The following is a 12,120-nucleotide window of genomic DNA, read 5'->3' on the forward strand; positions in this document are numbered from 1 at the left end:
AATACATAATTCTTCTACTTGGCCCTCCTTCCCCCCTCCAAAAACACATAATTGCTTTGACTCAAGAAGCATTGCATCTCCAGTAATATTTGAGATAGCAACTTTGCTCTCCCCTGGCCCTTTCGAGAAACTCCCCCTGGTTATAAGCAGGGGTGTGGAGACACACTCCTCAGTCACACCTGAGCATCTTTAGGTCACACCTAGACATGGAGCCACATTCCTTGGCCATACCTGGGCATGAAGTCACTCTCCTAGATGACACCTGACCACCTGTGGCCCCAAGGCAGAAGGCTTCTGTCCTGTGCCCACCAAACTTCCTGGCCCCGTGCGCTACAGACCCCACTATCAACTGAGTAGCCCAGCATTTATGACTCTCTTGGGGGTAGTAAGGGCTGCTCAGTAGACCTGAAACCTAATATTACATTTTCTGTGGAGTGAGAAACATTACTTTACAAGTTGAAGTCTGAAGACCTCCAGATGTGATCTTTTGCATTCTTCCCAGAGGTGACACACAACTAGGCCTTAGTGGGCAGCAAACAAATACTTTTTAGTTGATTAACTGGCAGAGAAACATACCCCAGATTACATTAAAGCATACTTTTAACCATCGAGAAAATAATTTCAAGGTCACAAAACTAGTTAAGTCAGAGGATTTCTTTAAATAAACTTAAATCTTGGAATTAGAATTATGCATATGCCTTTCTCTGCTTGGTAGGCATGTGTAGGGTAACTGTTTTGATTATGAGGAAGTCAACAAAGACAGCCTTTATAAATAAAATTATTTATGAGGTACAGTCACATAGTTCAAATGTGTGTGTGCATTCCTATTACGACTTCTTTTTTTTATACTCAAAGGTATAACTTTAGAGAAGACACAAATAGAATATTCTTATTGCAGTAAAAGAAAATAAGTTGAAAATTTATTAGACCTCTCTATCAGAAACAAAATATTCCCTATTTTCTAAGTACATTAAATACGTGGGCGTTTTTTGTTTTCATATTATTATTCTATTTGTGGTTTATATATGACCAATAACTTTAATATACCTATTCTATACATACACATACACACACTTAAGCTGGTTAAAAATGAATGGTGGAGTTTTCTTTTCTACGACATAATCTAAATACGGGTAACAGCTTTGCCCTGGTTATACGTAAATATTTAATCTTTGAGTTGACAAACTTATTTAGCAACTATTTGAGAAGGAAAAATTGAGTTTAATGTACTAAATTTATATATTAGCTGATAGAATATGTACACTTTACCACCTTATATTGAAAAATCTTCTTCCTTATCACTATTTATTTTTCCAATTTTGCTATTCCAGTGCTTTACATTACTATCAATTATCTCACTCTCTTCTCTCCCTTTTAACTTGATCTTGCTTTTATAATTTTCAGTTGGTAGTACATTGGAAAAAAAGAAACAAAAGCAGGTGATGGTTTTACACAATGTCTTCCCAAATATTGAAGTCAATAATTCTTTTGACTGCCACTGCTCTATGCAGTTGGTCCGGAGATTCAAGCAAGGTTAACGGAGAGGGGGAGAAGGGAACCCAGACAGAAAGTAGAAAGATCTTACTTGTTAAACCCGTGGAAGTTGCTGAAAGCATGGTGTGAGCTCTCCATTTTCCATTTTGAGATCGCACACCTTCGTAAAGAAGGGCACACCCTTGCTGATCAATGCCTCATATCAGAAAATGTTTCTCCTTATTTGACAGAATTTCAACTTAGTAGATAGACCATGCTTGGTGGTCCTGAAGGCAGGAAAACCAGGAATGTTTGTTTACTGTTCGCTGTCTTTCTAAAGCCGTCTGTACCATTGGGGGTGTGCAAGCTCATGGAGATGCTGAAGAGCTAGCAGACCCCTGCCAACAGTGGGAACGCTGCAAGGCTGCAGAACCTTGATCAATCAATCCCTGAGTTACCAATTCCTGACCTGTGATTGCCCTGGGAATAACGAACAACTTTTTGGACATTTCTGCTCCTATCTCACCTACTGCAGGCTGCTCCAACCCTCATCTTGTAATCGTAACCACTTCAAAAGACAAGTTGACCTGGTCCACCCAGAGGTCACATGAAAAACTGTCTTCGTATTTCTTTTTCACAACCTCAGTTCTTTCTAACATCTTAAAAGACTTGAGACCAAAGACCCACATAACTTGTTCCTCCTCTTTAAAATTTTTTTGTGTGTGTATGTGAGGAAGATTGGCCCTGAGCTAACATCTATTGCCAATCTTCCTCTTTTTACTTGAAGAAGATTGTCCCTGAACTAACATCTGTGACAATCTTCCTCTATTTTGTATGTGGGATGCTGCCAAAGCCTGGCTCGATGAGCGGTGTGTAGGTCTGTGCCCAGGATCTGAACCCACGAACCCTGGGCCGCCAAAGTGGAGAGCGTGAACTTAACCACTAGGCCACTGGGCCGGCCCCTCCTTTTTAAATTTTTTGATTGATTTTTCTTGTGTGTGTGGTAAAATACATAAAAGATAAAATTTAGCATCTTAACCATTTTTACAGTTCAGTGGTATTAAGTACATTCATATTGTTGTGCAACCATCACCACCATCCATCTCCAGAACTCTTTTCATCTTGCAAAACTGAAATGCTATATCTATTAAACAATAACTCCCCATTCCCCCTCCCTTACCAGCCCCAGCAACCACCTTTCGACTTTCTGTCTCTATGAGTCTGACTATTCCAAATGCCTCATATAAATGGAATCATACAGTATTTGTCTTTTTCCCTCCTCCGACTCCATTTAATCTGCTTCAGACATGATCTCTCTCATGGAAGAGGTCACTCTTTTTGACCCTCCTCCCTGCTCTTTCTCTCTGAGAAAAAGAATTTTAAACCTTCCCTCCTCTCTCTTCCCTTCTTCTTTCCCTTTATAAGCCTCTCATAAAAAATAGTTCCTGAGATAATAATTTTCTGATTTTTTCATATTGGTATGAGTTTCAAAACGTAACTAACCTTAACACAAAAACTACAGATGCCAGCATCTAAAATCTTTAAAATGGCCCAAAGTTCTTTTCAAAATCTCCATAAAAGTTTTAAAGTCTCTACACATCTTAATTAAAATTATTTCCCCTGAGGGGCTGGCCCCGTGGCCGAGTGGTTAAGTTCGCGCGCTCCGCTGCAGGCAGCCCAGTGTTTCGTTGGTTCGAATCCTGGGCGCGGACATGGCACTGCTCATCAAACCACGCTGAGGCAGCGTCCCACATGCCACAACTAGGAGGACCCACAACGAAGAATATACAACTATGTACCGGGAGGCTTTGGGGAGAAAAAGGAAAAAAAAAATAAAATCTTTAAAATTATTTCCCCTGAAAAAGAAACGTCTTTTAACTAACTTTTTAGTTAAAATTTTTAGTTAAAAATTGCTTTTTTCTTGGAGGCTGATTATCAGCATTCTAATAATCGTGTTTTTCTCTGTATTACATGGGAAGTGTGCAGATTTCAACTGTGTTATGGGTTAAAGAGCTTTTTGAGGACTAGAGTCTGGGAACCAAATCACAATGTTTAATACTCTTTCTCCAGGAAAGTGTTCTAAGTTCCACACAGCTCCTGGAAGATGAACTTCTGGAGTGCAAGCCACTTATAAACTGGGGACTGAGTGTGTATTATTCACTTCCCATAGATTTTCATTAGTGATACAGAGCTGAAAGCTGTTGGCCAACTCAATGCCCTAGGACAAGAGAGCAATAAAAGAAGACAAACAAGTCACAGCAGGCAGCATGTCCTCCAGACCCCCTGCCGGAGTATATGGCCAACAAAGCTCAAGATCCAACCAGTCAACATGCTGACCCTATAGATTCTATAAATATTCCATGACTTCAAACACCCATATGGTCTTTTGATGCATTTTCTTCCACGACATGTTGAAGAACATATGTTTCATTACAGCACATATAGACTTTGAAAACCATATAGACTTTAGAGAGGACACTGAAATTGAGAAAGAGAGACAGAGAGCAAGCTACAGACGTAAGCCTGGAGCAGAAGCCAACCAGCTAATTGTGTTATCCAGCAGAAGCTACTTACAGCGGGATATCAGAAACCAACGAAGAGCTGCAAAACAGAAAGTTAAAGAAACACCCAACTCTTGCACAAAACACCAATTCAAAGATAACAGATGAACTGATGGTCCAATGAGTCTCAGAGCTGGGAACAGTGACCTACAAAGTTCTGATATGAACAGGGAGGTGCAAATAGCAATTGAGAACAAGTTCCTATCAGGGCAACAGATGCACTAACCAGAAGCCTCCTTTTTTCTCCTCAAAGATCTGTGTAAGACTGGAGGCAGCCTGCCTTGGTCAGGCTGGAGATCTGTTCCTTTGCAATTGATGGAGAAGAAAGAAAGTGGCTTTTATTGACTTTTTTTTGTTTGTTTGAGGCCTCATGTTTCAGGCCAAGCCATTTGTCACTCCCTCTCCAAACTCTTTGAACACTTACAGCCACTTCCACATTATTCGGCACTTAAATCTCTGCAGTCTCATATGATGCTTTGAATACTTGGTGCAGGCATACCTGGCCTCCTCATTAATAACTCCTAAATAACTTAAAGGCAAGAAAATTGACTTGTATTTCTTAGGATCTCTCATAACACCTACACACTTTTGGGCACAGAGCGTGTATCTGATAACTCACAGGATGAGGTCTTCACGTAGAGTCACAAGCACTGAACCAATGCCAACTCCACATGCCGATCTCAGCCCAACTTCCCAGGAATAGTACTGATGGAGAATGTAAGCTTGGCAGTCACCAGGAGCCACATCAGAGTAGAGAAATCTTGAATCCTGTGCATAGGGGAAATTGTTTACCACCTAGAGACTAGAAGCCCCATGAGGTGAGGAACTACGTTCTGTTCCCTACCCAGCACCTAGCACTAGTAGGGGCTCAAAAAACATATGTTAAATGGATGAAAAACATTTGAAACCAAGTTTCTCTCTTTTATTCTCTTGGATTAGTGTTCCCAAATCTTGTTTTCCTTCATTAACCATTTATAACCAATCCACAAAAGTTTGGGTGACTCCAGAAAAAAACCCAACATGGTACCCACGTGGTACACAGGGATGTGTGCACCTGCTCTTTGGCCTGTGTAGGGTGTGTGTGTGGCGGGGTGGTAGTGGGGGAGGCTGAAGATCAAGGAGGAAGGTCACTGGCCCACCAGCTGCAGGTCTGGGGCTTGCTGTGCAGGGACAACAGCTGCCCTCCTTGAGAGAAATGGCTGGATGTCAGAGCAAGCTCTTGGCAGTTCCCAGGCAGCGGAACGCTGCTCGGCATGGTCCTGGTCTAGCTGGCAACTTCCTGCCAGGGAAGGTTGCCAAATGGATTGTGACAGCTGTGCAGTGCACAGATCTCCGAGGTTCTCTGGTGCCCTGCCATTTCTGACCTGCTTGTCTGCTACTCGTGGCAAGTAGCTGGGAAGTTCCAATGCTGGAACTCCATTTTCCACTGACTTTCATTTTTCAGCAGGATGCCTGACTATCTTGTCTTTCAAGATGGGAGCCATTGGAAGATGGCCTTTAGCTTTTCTGCTCAACATGAACCTATTGATTCTGTGGAGGAAGGAGAACTAAATTCTACTCTGTTCCTGTCCACCGTTGGTTTTCACTGTGACCATATGACTACACTTGTTTACAGGCATCTTATCACAGGAATTGACATCTGTCATGGACTACCACTAGGATAAACCACCTGTCTGAATAATTTTTTTAAAAATTAAACATAGCCTTTTAACCATTTACTTCTTTTGAAATTCAAAATCTTAACGTTTATTACATGGAATGTTTACACCTTAAGGAATTTTGATAAAGAACTACCTTTTATCTTCTCTTAAAGCAGCTACCATTATTTAAAGTTGCTGAGAAGTGAACTCAATTTTCCATCAAGAGATGCATAAATGTTAACTTAGATTCTTTTCTGCACTCAAAGAGGAAAAGTTAAAAGTGAAATTTCAGACATTACCTTTCATCATCATTCGTCCAGTGGATCCTCCAAAAGTATTGAGAAGGCCACTTCGTGCTCCTAAAGATGTGGTTGCTTCTAGGAGAGAACCGGTGATGTACTGCGATATGGAAGTCCTTTGGAGGGTGGCACGATACTCACACACGGTGTCTCGGACACATTGCTTTAAGCACGGACCAATGCTAATCCTTTCATGGGCTCTCTCAGAGGCTGGGAGCTCTGTGAAGACATGGAGAAGAGATCCAATTGTATCTTCTGTTCCTTCTCCCCTTCTCACTGCAGTGTAGATCTGTGAATAACACAAAGTACAGGAAGTATTAATCTAGTTTCTTAGAAAAGCAAATTAACTTGTTGACAAAATGCCAAGATGACTTATTAAGAAAGAAGGCTCAGTCGCTCTAAGCACAAACACTCTTCAGCACTGGACTCATGCATTAACCTGAACATTCTACAGACACCATTTATTTGGAAAAGCTATGTGTAGTTATGAACTGGGCCATTCAAACAACCCTGCTATCAAACAGAGTACTTACAAGTTGTACCAACCAAAAATCTATTCAGCTCAAACTTTTCCTCCTCCTCCTCAGCACAGCAAAGCTCTTGTGCAGAGGGACAAAGGCAAACTTTTCCTTTCTGTCTTCTCAGGCTCTCCTGAGTGATCGTCCCAGGTCTGTCTGCCTCCAAGGAACACTTTAGCCTGACATTCATGAGGAATCTTTTCTCCACGCTCAAACTGAAGGGAGGATGGGAGCGTCATGGGGAAGGAGAAATTCTATATTTTTCTCTTGGGCGTAATCCTTCAACCCATCAGCTTCGATCAAAGTCTCTGAATCCTTTTTCCTCTTCCTCCTTTCTCACCTCTCTCATCCAATGAGTAGACAGATCCTGCCCACTCTTCCTGCTCTGTCTCTGTCACTATCCTGATTTTCTCTTCCCTTATCACCTGAATTCACCAAGAATTATCTCAAGAAGACTGGACTATTAGGACAGGTTCCCAATCATAATTCCAGTCCATTGCAATGCAATCACTCAACATGCATTTATATAGATCTGGCTCTGTGTGAGGCACAGTGTTGAAAGATGTGGGGCATGCATAAAGAGTAACACACACACCTCTTGTGCTGCAGGATTTCACAATCTAATTTAGAAGATGAAGCTTGAAAATTATGAGGTTTGACATTATTGCAGAGAGGTTGGGATTCTGTCAAGGTCTCTGGGAAGTCAGAGACTTCTGGGTAGTGTATAAACAACAGGGAAGTTAATGGGTGACTTGGGGTGAGTTAATCTAGCTTTTTAATGGTGGAATAACATTGTGTTGTCTCCATCATGCCACCTTGAGCACCTTGCCTCGGTTGACTTGTGATTCATTTATCAAATCAACAAATAGTTATTATGTGTTTAGACAGTCCCCGACTTATGATGGTTTGACTTACGATTTTTTGACTATGATGGTGCAAAAGCAATATGCATTCAGTAGAAACTGTACTTTGAATTCTGATCTTTTCCCAGGCTAGCAATATGCAGTACAACACTCTCTCCTGATTCTCAGCAGTGAGCCGCGGCTCCCAGTCAGCCATGTGATCACGAAAGTAAACAGCTGATATACCTGCCACTATTCTGTACCCATATAACCATTCTGTTTGTCACTCTCAGTACAGTCTCCAATAAATTACATGAGATATTCAATATTTTATTGTAAAATAGGTTTTGTGTTAGATGATTTTGCCCAATTGTAGGCTAATTTTAAGTGTTCTGAGCATGTTAAAGGTAGGCTAGGGTAAACTATGATATTTGTTTCGGTAGTTTAGGTGTATTAAATGCATTTTTGACTTCAATATTTTCAATTTATCATGGCTTTATCAGGGCATAATCCCCTTGTAAGTCAAGGAAGATCTGTACCAGTCATGGGTCAGGCCTGGGTAAATAAGATAGCTTCTCCCCTCAAAGAGTTCACAATCTAGTAAGGGAGAAAGACAGATAAGCAAAGAGCTCACAATAGGGTGCAAATAGAGGTCACCCCCTCTGGTGACATCACTAAGTGTCTAGGGAAAAGAAGACCCCTGCATGCCCTCCAGGCCATGCAGGCTGCTCCATGACGCTGCACACTCCAAATCCCACCTTAACCAGGGCCCACGAGCACTCAAAAGGACCCCTAGTGAATGGTGCTAGGTCCTTAGGAGATCCTAGAATGTACCCCAAACCCCCCTGATATTCAAAGTGCACTGACCATAACTAGATTTCTATTCTCCCTTCCTTTGCCTACTGTTATATACTTGCCACTTGAAGGCAGAGTGTGAATTCTTAGCTTTAATTCTCTGTCATTAAATTTCTGGTGGCCAATGTGGCCAGGAGATGGTGTGCTGGGACAGAAAGAGCCCAGATTTTGAGGTCAGGTGTGTAGAGCTGTATACCTGGCTCTACGTTGACCAGCTAGAGAGCTGCTCATGAGCAAGAGCATGAGCAAGCTGACTTGAATGTTTTGAGACAGCTTCCTCTTCTGTAAAATGCAGATAATAACACCTATTCTTAGGGATGTTGTGGGATTCACCAAGATAATACATGTAAGGTGATCAGCCTAGTGTCTAGAAATGGCACCTATTACTATTGAGAAAGAAGAGAACGAACTCTTCTATCCTCAAGAAAAAGCAAGTGGCTGTAGAACAACAGAGCATAGTCTATGAAATTCACCTGCTCTTACATGCTGCTGGACAATATCATCCTAACCTTATTTGGGTCTATTGTGAAGGCAAACAGGATAGAGAGCTGTAGAGCTCAGAACATGCATTTCTTCTCTCAGCTCCAAGTCATACAAGCAATCTCCAACACACTGAATCTCAAATGAATCCTTCAGAAGTAAATGCTCTAGATGTTCAGAGAAAAGAACCCATTGAGAGGTTTGATGGCCAAGGAAGGCTTCAGAGGAAAGGAAGATCTGAGACTTGGAAAAGAGGCACAGCTCCACTTGGAGCAGCTTGGGGAGGCACATGGTAAGCATGGGTGAAGGAGTTGGAAAACAGTGAACTCATCCTAAGGACAGTGAGCAGAGCAGGGTATTTAGAGCAGAGAGTGAGTGTAGAGCATAAATGGGAAATTAGAAAGGTCAGTTGGCCTGATAAAGGAGAGGCTTGAATGTCAAGCAAAGAGGTTTAATCCATCAGAGGTGGGGAACCCTTCACTTTTTCTGTTTTTTTGTTTGTTTTTAGCTGAGGAATGATGCTAAAAACGTTTTATTTTACAAAAATCAAGATGCTGACAATTCTTAGGTACTAATGGGTTGACCTACTTTCTTTACTTGCCAAGCTGCTCCATTGGCTCATTATGCCCTCACTCATTATCTTATGCATTCCAGTTTCCACATCATGCCTTCAGAGCTTCCTAATGTCTCATCCAGTCCCTTATCCAGCTTTCCCAAAGTGTTTTCCTCAAATCATTAGATCTAGAGGGATTACATGAAACAGGGACATCTTGATCATGGAAGTTTGAAAAACTCAGTGCATATTTCTTCTTCTGAAGATTTACATTGCGTGTTAGAATATTAAAGACAATTAAACAGGTCAGAGTAAAGAAATCCATTTTATTTTGATTAACTGAGTGTTTGAGTATTTCTCATGTTATTTGATCATGGATTTTATTTTATTTTTTTAAGAACACAGCCTGTGAACGCAATGTTGTATGAAATAATTTGCTCTAATCAAATGGCCTTTTCTTATTCTCATTTCCTTGACCTTTGTGAAATCTCTGAAACAGACAATCACCCATCTTTCTGGGGGGTCCTTCCTCTCTTATCATCTCACTGCCCCATCTCTGCCTTATTCTGTGCCTCCCATTCCTCCTCAGGCCTTCAGGACAGTTGTAATGCAATATAGAGGTGCCAAGGAGTACCTAACGTAGGGGGTCACAAATGCGCTAGCTACGGGCCAGATTTACTCAAAAGACCTGCTTCATGTGACACACAGTGTTTTTCTTGAAATCAGGAAAGTTTACATACACGTCTGATATTATAGCATCTTCTGAGAAATGGAACAATCTGGCACCACTGAACATTCCCATGTGGTGTCAAACGGCTAGACCTTCCCCCTGTTGGATGGGGCACAAGTTCTCCAGCTGGTACCAGTTCCCACCACTCTCTAGTGATCACACCTGGCCAATCTGGTCACCATCAGTATGTGTGCTTGTGAGCCTTGCCTTAGTGGGATATGGACATGGCTGCAGATACACACAATAAACATGTACTGAGCTCCTCCAATGTGCCCTTTGTGTGCTCTTCCTTGTGCTAGTTGCCGAGGATACAGAGAGAAAGCCATGGTCTCTGCTCTCAATGTATAAAAATGTTATGTATATATTAGGTAATCATTTAGCATTGCTATCAGCTACTCATTTCCAAGTCCTCAAATTTGTTTGAAGAAATAAGAGCTGAATAGCTCTAAGAATAAAGTTCTGAGCTGCCATTACCATTGCTAACAGCCCATCCACAAAGAACCAGAAAGAGATCAACAGCTTCTTTTAAGTTCTGGACTAACACATGCTAGTCATACTAATACCAGATGAGCTGAATTCAACGTACTTCTTGGAAAAATGCTAAAAGGTGAATGAAGCAGTGGAAGATATGGCAGTGCTCAGGGAACATGTTAACATCAGGCCATAACATCTTGTTAGATCATCCACTTAAAAAGAAAGCAATCATGTAAAATCCCACATATACAGAATGGGAAGAGGAGAGAGTATAGAATGGTTATTATGAGTGTGGTTTTGGAGTGTTGGTTTGAACCCTAGCTGCCTGGCTTCCCAGCTATGTGACCTTGGATAAGTTGCTTTGCCATTCTGTGCCTCGGTTTTCTTTTCTCCAAATATGGAGATATAACAGTATCTGCCTCATAGGGTTGTGGTAAGAAAGACAAGCTTTGATAAATGTTATATGAATAGAACAGCACCTACCACTTAGTAAACACTCAACAAACATTGTTTTTTACAATGATGGTGACAACGATGACTGTGGTAGACTACAAAAATGGCCACATGTTATTTCCTTCCCAGATTCTGGGCCAGCCTTGTGATTTGCTTAACCAATGGGAATTTAGCAAATGTGACGCAAACAAAATCTTGAAAAATACTTGTATGTTGGAGCTTGCTCTCCCTTGCTGCTTTTGGGAGATCTGCAACAACTACCATGTGGCGAACCCAGAGCTAGTTTGCTGGAGGAGAGAGACCATGGCCCAGTCACTCCTGTCACCTTGGCTGATAGCCTGCCAACAATCAGACACGTGGTGAGCCCATCCTAGATCCTAGGTCATCCAATGGCCCGTCCAACTGCCATCACAAATAGATGAGAAAGCCCAGCAAAGATGAGTTGATCCAGACTAGGAGCACCGCCCAGCCAATTCACAGAAACAGGAGCTAAATAAATAATTGTTGTGAAATGTCACTAAGTTTTGGGAGTGCTTTGTTACAAAGCAAAAGTTAACTGACACAATGATGAAGTGTTGGGCACAATGATAAGTATTTACTTGCATGAGATTTGAATCCACATACTAACCCTGTGAGGTTGATGCAATTTGCAGATGGGGACAGTAAGCTAGAGAGGTGGAGAAATACAGTCAATTTTACACAGCTAGTAAGATGCTGAGCCCGGATTAAAATCTGGGTTTGTCCAACCCTGTGGTTCAGCTCGATCCATTGCGCTAAACACGGTCACACCCAAAGCCCAAACAGTGGGATTCAAGAAAACATCATTATTTGGCAAGAGGGTTCAATGATGTTTACATGGCTATTGTTATTGTTTTTATTCATGATAATTCCTTTCATGGTCATCCTAAATTACTTTTTTTTTTTAAAGATTGGTACCTGAGCTAACAACTGTTGTCAATCTTCTTTTTTTTTTCTGCTTTTTCTCCCCAAATCCCCCCAGTACATAGTTGTATATTTTAATTGTGGGTCCTTCTAGTTGTGGCATGTGGGACGCCACCTCAGCATGGCCTAATGAGAGATGCCATGTCCGCGCCCTGGATCCAAACGGGCGAAAGCCTGGGCTACCGAAGCCAAGCGCGTGAACTTAACCACTTGGCCATGGCGCTGGCCCCCTAAATTACTTTTGAAAATAGCCAACTTATGACTAATGAATGGTCAAATATGTTTCCTTTATATGGGGAT

General features: G+C 41.6%; 1 protein-coding gene across 9 annotated transcripts in view; it reads right to left on the minus strand.

Annotated features, from left to right (window-relative positions):
• Positions 1-12,120, minus strand: part of PLCE1 (phospholipase C epsilon 1) — a 298,532-nt gene that overhangs the window by 158,128 nt on the left and 128,284 nt on the right. For all 9 annotated transcript variants that reach the window (XM_023642294.2, XM_070261759.1, XM_023642288.2 and 6 more), the window contains one exon: positions 5,974-6,262. In XM_023642294.2, the coding sequence (XP_023498062.1) occupies positions 5,974-6,262 (289 nt within the window). The remainder of the gene's footprint in view (positions 1-5,973; positions 6,263-12,120) is intronic.

The sequence above is a fragment of the Equus caballus genome, chromosome 1 (assembly GCF_041296265.1).
Source record: "Equus caballus isolate H_3958 breed thoroughbred chromosome 1, TB-T2T, whole genome shotgun sequence".
NCBI classification, from domain to species: Eukaryota; Metazoa; Chordata; class Mammalia; order Perissodactyla; family Equidae; genus Equus; species Equus caballus.